The sequence below is a fragment of the Idiotropiscis lumnitzeri genome, chromosome 13, assembly GCF_059441095.1.
Source record: "Idiotropiscis lumnitzeri isolate Australia: NSW breed Sydney's pygmy pipehorse chromosome 13, RoL_Ilum_1.0, whole genome shotgun sequence".
Taxonomy (NCBI): Eukaryota; Metazoa; Chordata; class Actinopteri; order Syngnathiformes; family Syngnathidae; genus Idiotropiscis; species Idiotropiscis lumnitzeri.
Window position 1 is genome coordinate 20591195 of NC_142403.1, and position 11976 is coordinate 20603170.

Below are 11976 nucleotides of genomic sequence, written 5' to 3' on the forward strand. Positions count from 1 at the left end.
CAGGTGTCGTGATATTGTATCTTCAGTTGTTCAAAAACAACTTGCGTACTTGAGTTGCATTCTTTCTGCAAAACACATCAGGAGTTAAGAAGATCGCCCCCCCCCAAACTCTTTTTGCCAACCACAAAACCATTTTCAGGTCGGCTTCAAGGAAACCGTGCACACCCTCATCATGAGACATTTGAAATTTTGTTGATTCCGATTAGCTTTATACGGGACTTTCGACCGAAAGTGTGAAATCACGCCCCCCCTCTCCATTTTTCCGGATATTGACTTTTGTTTCGAGTGGGTACAAAAACGACAGTGCAAACAATTTACCGACCATCTTTATTTACCGACAGAGGTCTCCAATAGCAGGGCAGGAATTCACACATTTGCAGAAGCACGTCAGTTGTTCCACACAAAAAACGACAACTGTTATTTCTTTCAGAGCGATTATGCGAGTGGTGGTGGAGGTGAAGGCTGCCGTGGCCAATGAAACCAAACCAGCCGGCGCACGACACACTGCCGAGACCGACTGAAGCGGAGTGTGTAAACAGTAGCGGGTTGGAGACGCTTCTTAAAAAAAAATAAAAAATACAATTCTTGATTGAGATGGCTTCCAATAAACCTACTGGACCCCCAAAAATAAAATAAAAATAGCCTCATGATTAGGGCTAATCAGGATTTAAATTAAAAAAAAAAAAAAAAAGAAAAAAGGGAGTTCCTCACAAAAAAGCCCCCCCCAAAAATGACCTAATGTTGCCATACAAAACAAAGCCTCGTCATCAATGAGACGTCCCGTTTGCACGTTAATCAAACACAATCAATTCAAAAGAATTGATGAAAATCGTTTTAGAGGTCTTCCATCTTAACTCATTCACTAACAGCCGAATAAAAAAAAAAGAAAAAAAAAAGGATCTTTGACGTCTTTAGCCGTCAATGGCAGGAAATGAGTTAAGAATGTAGACCTTCCTGTGTAAAAAAATACAAAACAATGTTCCAGTGCTGAAGCAAAAAACAAAATAAAAACAAAATGACAAATCTCAATGAAAGCAGTCGTAACGAAAGGACCACCGGCCAAAATGGATGCGGGACTTGTTTTCCAAATGCGTTTTTTTTTTTTTTGAAGCAGTAATTACAAAAGATTCTGTTAACGGACAAAAGCATAACCTCTGAAAAAAATACTGTATGAAAGCATCCCTGCTACTTTGTTTCCAAGTACAAAAACCTCTACCAATAAGCTGCTCCAGAGTAGCAAGAAGTCCATTTTCTTTTTTGTGTGTTTTTTTTTTTTAATTTCTTTTTTTTCCCCACCGGTTTTGTTTTTATTGGGTAAAACGCAGTCCTCACATTGAGTGCCACAGTTCATGACAGTCTTCTCCCGTCGTTTCACTTAGCTGAAGGATCCAGGAACATGCAAGCCTCGTAGTGGAGGTGCTCAGGGACGGGCGTGGGGGGCTTCCTGTGCCCCCCCCCCCGCCCAAAGTGTAGCCGAGGCTCTCACGCCAGAGCCGGGAAGGCCTCGGGGTCGTCCACGTTGGGCACCAAAGCGGTCGACTGGAGAGGGAGCAGGAGACACAACATGTTCATTTTTCGGATCCCTTCAAATATTGCAAAGGAACGTGAATGTTTTTCCCAAAAAGTTTTAAATATAATAAATTCCTTTGAGGATAAAATAAATGAACCATCAATTAACAGACAACACCATTTTTTGACTGAGACAACACTCAAAAAAAAAAAAAAAAAGAAAGGACCCAAATCTGATTTTTTTGGGGGTCACACGCGATCTGTTTGCGATTTTTTTTTAATGAGCGTGTGAAAAGCTCAATTCAGATTTTTTCAAATATGACCGCAATGTCTTTCATATGAGGTCCTTAGATCAGACACGCACATGATTATTATTTATATTTACGACCAACATGAGGTCTCCTGGGGGCGGGTGGAGAGCAACAATGGGGCAAAGAAATTCGTGGCATCGTCACTTCAATTTTTCATGTTTCATAAAACAATCATTTGTAAACATCTGGAGGACTCCACTTTGTTAGCACTGAACGTTATAAAAATAAACAAAAATAAAAGCGTGAAGCCCCTGTCCCTCACATGGCAGTCAAGTCATTTTGATTTATATCGCCCATAATCACATCAATGTTTCATCGCTTAATGTTGACAAATATGAGCCCTGGAGAAAAAATACAAAATAAAAGTCATTTCTCATGGCTCCTGACTTTTACCTTCTCGGTCCTTCCTCCACGTGACGGCCTGGGGGTGTCGCCGCCGCGCTCACCGGGGGGTGGGCCTCCGCGTCCGCGTCCTCCCCGCCCGCCGCGTGGCCCGCCGCGTCCGCGGCCGGTGCGTCCGAGGTCCCCGAAGTTGATTTCCAGCTGGGACGTGATGTCATTGGCCGGCTTGCGGCAGTGCGGCTCTTCGTCCATCTTAAAAGATGAGCGAGACGGAAAGTCACGGGCCTGTTTCTATGCGTTGTGGGAGGGCGTGGCATAAACGTGGCGAGCTCACCTTAGACTCAAACGCTTCCGGGTCTATCAGGTCATCCTTTTTGCCCTGCGAGAGGGAAGAAAGTGCAAACCATGAGTTAAAAAGTCTCTCCAAGAAAAAGTTTCAAACATTCCTCCACATGCAAATGCCTCAAAAGCAACACGGTCACGCGTGTCACGATAAAAGCAACAAGAATGAATGTGGCGATTACCGGTTTGACGTTTATGGTGCTTTTACAAAGCCAAGGTTCCAATTCCAAATCCTCAAAAGCGCCACGTTAACCCGCATTATCTGGTTTGAGGCAACGTACGCGTCGCCCGTCATCTCGCATAACGACGGCCGGTCGGGTTAACTTGGACAACAACGGACCAAAATGGTCGCTCAAACCTAAAATGGCCGACTTCCTTTTCCTTGAGACTCGTTTTTGTGCACTTTGACACACCTCCAGATTTGAAGTCTATAAAACTGGCATTGGGCAAATGCACCGCAGTGACTTTGGACAAGTCTGACCGCGGCCGGCGAACGCTCCAACACGCAAACCTCACTTCGGCCTTGGACTTGTGCAGCACGAATCCTTTGCTCCAGTCGGCCCCCTCGTTGGCCTTGCGGATGTTGAACTCCACCTTGGCGCGCTCCTTGTCCTGCATGGCCTTCCACTCGTCCAGCGTCATCTCTTTGGGGCCTTCCTCCTTCACTTCCTCCGCCTCATTCTCCCTTCAACAAAAACACGAGAGGCGCGCCGTGAGTGCCCCTCGTGGAGGCTCAAGCGGTCGGAGCGCGCCAAGGAGAAGATCAACTTACTTGTTCTCAGAGTCGGCGGGTGGATGCTCCTCGCCTTCGGGGTTCTCCTCTGTGACGTTTGATTGGTCGAGTACACTGCGGGAGGGAGGATTAGAATATTCCTAAAGCAAACGCACCCAAACTGGTGAACGCACTTCAAAATATTCAGGATACAAAAAAAAGGGGGTTCAAATCCAAGTTTGACATGAGCAAATCTTACACAAACTTTTGTGATTCTGACACAAGTCGCCTGATTTGGGTGTAAATTTCCTCAAAATGAAGCTCAACACTTCATATCAAATCCATTGAGGTGTTTTTTGTATTGTCCGGCAGAATAATCGGATGATATTTGTTGTTTTGAAATTGAACCCTTTTTTTCTGAGCCAAAATATTTTATTCAAAATATATTCTATAAATTAATCAGCTGATTACCAGGTTATGAGAATTTTATTGGAGCAAATATTGAAAGGGTGGCAAGCTTACTTGAGTTCATCCTTGACTGTTCCCCAGTTGTGAGATCCACTTCCACCGCGCTTCTCTTCGCCTTTCAGACCACTGGAAAAAAAAAAAACCCAAAGAAAAGAAAAACCATTTGCATGAGCCACGAGCGCAGTAGCGCAATCGATGTAGCATGCGGGTTAGTCCGCCGCTTGGCAGGCAACGATATTCTCGGGATCACTTTCTGAAAAATAAGCTCTGCAATATCAAGCATCTTTTTTTTTCTTTTTCCAAGTGTTACAGCGAATATGGGTGAACACTTTTGGAATTCAATAGTAATCAGATTTTCAAAACAATTTTCGAATGCTCACGTTCTACACGGTATTAAACGTGACAGGAGTTTATGGCTTTAAAAGGCGGGGCCCGCTTGGTGAGTGACATGGGTGTCGAGGAATCCAAGACTTGACTGTTCTTAAGATTCATGATGACAAATTTATTTTGTAGCATTCGCCCAATGAAGCGACATGAAACACGTCAAATTGGGTCACAACTGGAAATGTTGCGAGAGTGAGTTGGATCAAGGATGTTAAACTCCACAATAGAGCTTGATTACTAATTGGCATTTCATGGGCGCTGCTGTCAGGACGACGTCATGAACGCCGCACATAATACATTGAAGCGGCTTTTTCTGCTTCATGGAAAAGGTTTTATTTCATCCATTTGGTTCGAACAATCTAATGTCTTGAGGTAAATGTTGCAAAAATGTTGAGATCGTAATTCCAAGTTTTTCCAATATCATGCAGGCCTAAAGTTAAAATCTTTAAAATAACATGAGAAGTGTCCTTTAACTCACCGCCAATCTTCTTAGATGGCTCAAGTGCATGAAATCTCTTTAAAGCTTCCGAATTAATTCGGTGCCTGTCAATCCAAGCATTGCTCGTCGGATGGATGTCAAAAGGCGGAGGAGAGGCACTTACGATCGGTCGCTGCCACTGTGCCGGTCAAATTCCCGTTTCCCTCTGGAGTCAAAGCCGTCGCTGCGACCCATGCCGCGCCCTCTGCCTCCACGGAAGCCTCTGGCGCCACCGCGGCCCCTCATCGGCCGATCGCCAATGGGCCTGGAGAGGCGGCAATAGCAACGATCAACAACCGCCGGATCGCGGAAGCGCGTTCGGCGACAACGGACGAGGACTCACTTCTCCACCGAGAATTCGCCTCCCTCAGGTTTGTCACCGGGCTCGCCGGCCGGCCTCTCAAAGCGACGAGGCGGCCGCCTGTCTGTCGGCCGCCTGTCTGCGGGAGGGCGTCCCTCTCCCTGATGGCCGCCCTGGGGTCTCGGGCCTTCGCCCTCTGGCTTGCGGCCCATTCTCCTCATGCCGGGGCCTACAGGGGGACAAAAAAAACAAAGACAGCGTAGTCAAACACACGATTTTTCAATTCGAACGTTCGGTAGGATACCCCAATGCCAAAATATTCCGCTGCAGCTTTAATTCCAAGTATGGCAACAAAACTACAGCTCAGTTTTCAATAATCAACTCCATATACATTTATCGCAATATTTAGGAAATATTCACAGATCTTTGAAGACAAATTCACTTGCACAATGCAAAACCTTTGAAATGCTGCACAAATTATTCATGCCAAGTAAATGCCTGTGTGACAGTGTTGTCAGTCCAAACAAACTTTTCAGGTGCAAAAGTGCTTCTGATCGGTCATTCATATACACCTCCGGAGTCGAAGCTGTCCCTTTTGATAATATTTAGCAAACAATTGTGCAATGCAAACCAAGGATGCTCATGAAATCCGTGCGACAGGGTGAATCCAAACAAATTGCAAGTCAAACGGGACCAAATACTTCACAATCACTCACTGACTAAATGAAAAACTGCCACTTATGAAATATTCGGAAATTTGAAACATTTTTAAATTTAAGTGAAATTAATATGACAATATTTAAATTCAGTATTTTCATAAACGTACATTAATGAAATTGACCCATCGGAAAAAAACTTTGCTTAACACACTCCATATTTTTGGTTGTATTATACGGTGATAACTTTTATGACATCTTTATATTAGACATAAAAATATGCCATGTGTGATCCTGGGGAACGTGCTTTTTTTCTCCGCCGCCCTACAATGAAGTGTAATTGCACATCCACTCCAGTAGTAGGCAGTGGCGCTCTCCTTGCCCATTGTGCGCAGCAAGTAGTTTTAGTCATTGCATAAACACGAATCAGAATAGGAAATCCCTTTATTGTCATCGTACTCAAGTGTGCAACGAGATTCGAGAGCTCCCCTCGCCAGTGCAGTTATAAAATCAACAAATAATCATTCTAGAAATCGTGATTTCAATCTCAAACAAAATAATTGCGATGATTACTTTTTGCCCCACTATCGTCCAACCCTACTTGCTGCACAACTTCAGGTTTTAATGCCACCAACTGATTGAGCTTGCGATGGATTAATTCACTTGGCGATCATTCTCAGCAGCACGATTTAGGACAATTGAGCGTACTTGTTTACGAGAGATTACAGCACCGTCAATCATTAGCTGAGGCAGCAGTGGATGAATGGTTTGGAATGCGGCCTGTGACTGTTGCAGGTTTCAAACCCCCCCCACCAACATTGAGCCAAGCCCTTGAGCAAAACACTAACCGTGTGCCCAATCACAATGTGTGTACATAAATGAACACAATGCGGCACCACCGTGTTACGACGATCAACCATCCTCATGGTCGTGAGGCCTCGGCAGCACATGGCCACCGTAGGCCGACACATGGTAGAGACATTGCTCCTCTTGCCCAGTGTACCGAAATAGAAGCACGGAGCAGCTGTGTGCAGCACCCAGCGTGCACCTGTCTCATCTTCTCTCCAGCAACTAGATCACTTGACCCCACACTCGTACACACACACACGCACGCGCGCTGACCACGGCCAACTTCGAGCATGCAAGCTCATCAAGCAGAGCTATTATTTTGGACTGCTTTTCGCGAGTGCAAGTGTGTGCACGGCAGTTAGCATGATGCTAGTGAAAAAGCAAGGAAGTGCTGCTTGGGGGGGGGGGGGGGAGCATGTGCTCGCGTTAGTTGTTCGTCTGTTGACAATGCTCACAAGTTAGACGCTAGATTATTTATTTGCAATTGACATACATGACATTTGACTTCAGTATTATCGTCTCCTCCAAGTATATTTGTTGTTAACATATGACGTCAAACATTGATTCTAACGTCATATTCACGCTGGGCCTGGGCCGTCAATGAGGGCCTCGAGCCAAAACAAAGTGCGCTCTTCCGAGAGGTTATTCGGAGTTTTGACGTCTTGCAGGGTTCGAACACGTTTATTCGTGGCCGGAAAGAAGGCGAGCGGAGAATCCCGCAATCACGCGGAGCTCTCGTCATGTCAGCTTTATGCACCTGGCTACAGAGTTAGCCTTTAGCAGCACCCAAGAGCCTAAATCATGAAAAAACGTGCTCACCATCTTTCTTGAGCGGGACGGGAGCTTGGGGCTCCGCCTTTTTGTCGGTCAACGGGGTTTTTCTGTCTTTCTGGGATTCCTTTTTGGGCTGTTTGGCCGCCTGGGCTGCAGACTTGGCGGCACCGGGAGCGGCAGCCTCCTTCTTCTTCTTCGCCTCAGCCTGAGCTCGAGCCTGCTTCATCAACTCAAACGGGTCCGATTCATCGTCCAATAATTGGTCGTATCGATTGGTTACGGCGATGCCAAAACCTTCTTGCATTTGTCCGGGCATGATGGCGCCCCTTCAGCTGGATTTTCCTCCGATTCTACGAGGCTCGGTGCGAACACTTCGCTAGGTGAAGCCACAAGATGGCTGGGGAAAGGAGCTTCTTCTCTTCCGGCGCGATAGACATACGGGACTTTGTTGGAGAGGCGCGGGTGGGGAGTGTAGTCTGTCAGGGGGGGGCAAGCAATGGTAGATACGGCCGTGAAAACTACGGTACCCACAATGCAACAGACTCACGTGTGCTTCGCATGCGGAAGCTGTGTACGCGCGCTTTAAAACACTTTGCTCTCGTTTTGAGTCTTTAAAGAAACTCGTCATGCCTTTAATTCACAACTTTGGCCTGCTTTGTGTCAAAATGAGTAATATTAATATGCTCGCATGGCTTGTGTAATCCCCCAAGTGACGTCGGGAACTTCGACAGAGTACAAATCAAAAGTCAAAAGTGGTAAACGCTTCATAATGTAAAACTTTTTTTTATTAAAAAAAATAAATTCAGTGTACACTATACATTACAGTTTCAATTCAAAATTGATCTTAAGAACTCTTGAACAATTTGGGTTTTCAGAATTAAAAGTAAACGGCAGCTTTTTAAAAAGCTGGTATTTTTATATATTGCATTCATTAATTTCATTATAGAATGGAATTAGTAAAATAATTTTGAAATTTAATAACAATTTAAAAAATAATTAAAAAACGAAAGCACTAAACTGTTTTAAAATCCTTTACATGCTGTTTTGTGTGCATGTTTTTTTTTTTTAATTAATATACTGTATTCTAGGAATGTCATCAGACTTTGATCAAAATAAAACGAGACACTTGAGCACAAATTTTCCCAGCCTTGGTTTAAGTTGTTGAGATGGACTAAATAAAAATAAATAAATGGATCAAATCAATACATAAATCATATGGTTTCAAATTCCATTTGTTCTTCTACATTTGCCATTGGGCAAGTTTTTTTTTTTTTTGTAATAAACAACCTACATGAAGAGGTGCAAAAGCTGAGCTGCGTCCATCTATTAATAGTAAGGCAAACACCATTTCATCCGATTAATGCACAATTGCCAGGGAGACAACATTAATTTTGTCTGCCGTACAAATTGGATACAAAGATTTTCCATTCAGGGGCAAAAACATCTGCCGTTGATTGACAGTCACGGAGATTTAAATGTAATAATTTCAGTTCCTTATTGTGCTTGGTGTGCAACAGCATTGCTTCACAATGACAGACGCTTCAAATATTAAGTCCAGTGCAGCTTATCAGCACTGACAGACGGAGTGAACGTTGGTCCAGCCCACCGAAAGACATCACCTGAACACAGATCGGCTCGGCATCCCCATCAGACATGACGTCCGTTGTCACAAAAGCCATGATGGAGTCCTACGCGCTCATGATTTTGGTCATGGGGACGTTCTTCTTGTACTTCTGCGGCATGGTGTGGGCTTTTTCCAACCCCAAAGTAAGCGGCGCGCTGGAGCGGCAGGCTGAGGATGCCGGGACGCGGCAGCAGGCGGCATTGCCCCATGCTGCAGACGAGCTCACTTGCAGCACTTACGTCCGCTTTGGGGACCACACGGAGAGCCTGCTGTGGGAATCGGACGCCTTTTGTGCCGAGCGTTACGGATTTGACAACCTCACGTGTCACGCATCTTCAAGGACGGAAGAGAAACATGTTTTTATTGACATTTAGGTCCGTGGCGAGAAGAACAAAAGCATTCAGACTCCAGCGTCACTTGTTAAGGTAGTTAAGCGTTTTATTGTTTCTTGCAATCAACAGTGCTTAACTTCTTTTTACACTTGAGTGGCAAATGTTAAAATGTGTGATAACCTTCATAAGTTAGTGATATGTCATCAGCTGTGTGTCAGATCATCCAACTTCAATCCATTTGTCCAAAAATGATTTATAGACGACAAATAATGTATATTTGTTCATCTATTGATCCCAGTCAGAGTATCAACTTTTGTCATCGAGAGAAAATCTTTCTGTCACGGAGGAACTCGGTTTGGCCTGGGTTGTTAGTGGAAGTGACGGAGACTCTTTGCCAGTTGGGCATTGCTCTCAATCGAATCATCCGTTCTATCGCTTCTGATACTACTTCTGTAGGCGGAAAACTTGCACAACAATTCAGCTGACATTACATTCGAATGTCTCATTAATTTAGAATTAGAATTAGAAATCCCTTTATTGTCATTGTACTCAAGTGTGCAACGAGATTAGAGAGCTCCCCTCTCCAGTGCAATACAACAATAATACAGACAAATATATAAATTAGATAAATAAATAAGAGAGTGCAACGGAATTTAGTACTGAATAGTGTATGTAAAAACACATCACAATGCTGTTCTGCAAGGTAAGGGTGTTCTCGTTTGTGTGTGAGAGTTCAGAATGGAGATGGCTCTCGGAAGAAAATGGGCTGCAGATCATGTCATTTAGCTTTTTGAATCTGCATACGGCAAACACAATAGCGACGATGACCTTACATCTGAGACAGTAACGCTATTAATTTTTAATGAGCATTGTCGCTCAAGTGACAGGCTGCATTCTGCTAAAGTGACCTCACGAGTCGCTCCCGTTGCAGAAAAACAATGTCAACGCGTCTTTCAACTCCAGCCTGACAGAGACGGACGGACGGACTCACAGGGAGGAAGTGACCGAAGAGGTTGGTGGCGAATACCTCCTGCAAACCATCTGGAGTGACTCCATCCTTTTGTGTCAGGATGCCCTCGCCGGTCGCAAACGTGGTGATGATACCGCTGCAGAGAAAAAAAAAAAGGCATATATTGTACAGTGATTACTTCGATGTTCATTTAGAAACCATTCTCACTCTCAGGGGAAGGATTTTTAAGCCTGATATTGCACATGAGCTAAATATGTCAGTCACAGCAAATGGGGAGCGGTGTTAAATGTGCGTTGTACCTGGAAAAAAGCCCTTTGAAGAAAGCCTTGATATCAAACTGCGGGTTTGGCATGATGCCCGCATTTAGGTAGACAAAATCCAGCCGGTTAAACCTGAAGAAGACAACCAAAGTGGAATATTCTGACTGCGGTGCTCACACCATCCGCAAACAGCGGTGGAAAGAATACAGTCGACTGGATGGCAATGAAATGGGAAAGTGTACTATGCCATGCTTTGTGAAATGTATACATAATACCAGATTTCCTTAAGTGGGTGTATTACACTTTAATAAAGCCCAAACCTAAATAGATGAGAGATACAGTTAAAGAAGCCATGGTGGCTTTGCTCAAGGTAAAAAAAAATATTGTTGGATGAACAAATGAGCATTACCCTCTGATAAGCACCACTTAATTGCCTGCTCTGTGAAAATCAACAAACTTTGTAACAACGATCCAAAAATACAAGTTAAGTCATGCGGCAAATCTCGAGTGTCTCTTTCCACCTGAGTTGGAGCTCCCGAGCGGCACTGACGCTGCCGGTGTCCATCTGCACCAGCGTCACTTGGGCCTCGGGGTGGGCGCCGAGCGGCCTGAGCCCGCGGCGTGTTCCTACAGGCCAGACACAGGTGGAGTCCCTCGGCATCCCGGGAGCTGAGGAGACGCTCGCACAGAGCCAAGCCGATGCCACTGTGGGGGAAACAAACAAACGGTCGGGGGGAATGGAAGTAACTAAATATAAATACTTGCTTCTTGCACTTAAGTAAATATTTTTTTCAGTTGTTGCGCAAACCTAAATTGTCAGTGTTTATTTTTTGTTGTGATCACGCAGGACCTGTTGTCAACTCCTTTTTCAGAAATGTTTTTGAATCAAAGTGGTGTCCACTAATTTTTCTTCTCAGATTATAGAAGTTAATTAAAAAGAGAAACCTTTTTATGTGCAGAAGGGTTATTTGTTTTGTTTGTTCCTTTTATCCAACGGATATTTTTATATAAACTACTGGGGGAAAACGAATACTTTTTCAAGGATCTGACTCTGTACTTTTTTGTTTGGTTTTGCGCGAGGAAAGTACAAGTGTAAAGTCCTCTACTTTTACGCAAGTAATATTATGTTGCCCACTTTGAAAATCCAACATAGGTCGTCGCGCGACATTTATTTGACCCCTTTGGGCCACCGTAGTCCTTTTGCACACTACGATGCGGAAGTAAGCTAAAACTACTCCAGACTATTGAAAATTAACAACAAACCAAAAAATGACCCGAAAAAATATCTAATTTGTGTGGATGGTATTGTACATTACATTTTACGTGTCATTAATACTCATTTTTATGAACCGCTTGTAACACACCGACACTTTTCTTCTTGTGCACGACCAACCACGGTGTTCTACAACAAACGACTTTATGAACAAGTACTGTTACCTGTTGGCTCCCGTCACCAAAACAACCGTCATTCTTTCACTACCTTGCCAACTAAACTAAAACAAGCCACATATTTAGCACGACCACTTCTCTGGGATCAGAATGCTCTTATCTTTTGAACTTCCCGTGAAGTCACGCTTGACCCGCCCCTTCCGTTCTGTGATTGGTTAAGACTGCCGTATCCCAGCCAATGGGATCACGCAAGTATGATCGGTCCAGGGACAAGG

The 11976-nt window shown here is 44.3% G+C and overlaps 1 protein-coding gene and 1 pseudogene across 3 annotated transcripts; both read right to left on the minus strand.

Annotated features, from left to right (window-relative positions):
- Positions 1 to 313: 313 nt before the first annotated feature.
- Positions 314 to 7555, minus strand: LOC148325009 (SERPINE1 mRNA-binding protein 1-like). 2 transcript variants are annotated; one of them, XM_088313579.1, is made up of 9 exons: positions 7172 to 7555; positions 4890 to 5076; positions 4671 to 4811; positions 3739 to 3810; positions 3277 to 3351; positions 3021 to 3189; positions 2497 to 2541; positions 2214 to 2414; positions 314 to 1539 (listed from the first exon to the last, which is right to left on the minus strand). In XM_088313579.1, the coding sequence occupies exons 1-9, from the start codon at positions 7440 to 7442 to the stop codon at positions 1483 to 1485; spliced, it is 1218 nt and encodes a 405-aa protein (XP_088169705.1). In that variant the 5' UTR covers positions 7443 to 7555; the 3' UTR covers positions 314 to 1482. The 2 variants fall into 2 exon arrangements, with proteins under 2 accessions (XP_088169705.1, XP_088169704.1); XM_088313578.1 differs by having other exon boundaries at positions 3021 to 3192.
- Positions 7556 to 9598: 2043 nt separating this feature from the next.
- LOC148325010 (3-keto-steroid reductase/17-beta-hydroxysteroid dehydrogenase 7-like) lies at positions 9599 to 11781 on the minus strand (annotated as a pseudogene). Its single transcript, XR_015846260.1, has 4 exons — positions 11750 to 11781; positions 10834 to 11017; positions 10352 to 10444; positions 9599 to 10188 (listed from the first exon to the last, which is right to left on the minus strand). The product of XR_015846260.1 is annotated as a 3-keto-steroid reductase/17-beta-hydroxysteroid dehydrogenase 7-like (transcript).
- Positions 11782 to 11976: the final 195 nt, after the last annotated feature.

Coding starts and splice junctions, on each gene's coding strand:
- LOC148325009 (XM_088313578.1), bottom strand. CDS start 7,442: ATGCCCGGACAAATGCAAGAAGGTTTTGGCATCGCCGTAACCAATCGA. Junction 3,352..3,738: donor ACAGTCAAGGATGAACTCAA/GTAAGCTTGCCA, acceptor TCCCTCCCGCAG/TGTACTCGACCAATCAAACG. Junction 2,542..3,020: donor TGCACAAGTCCAAGGCCGAA/GTGAGGTTTGCG, acceptor TCCCTCTCGCAG/GGCAAAAAGGATGACCTGAT.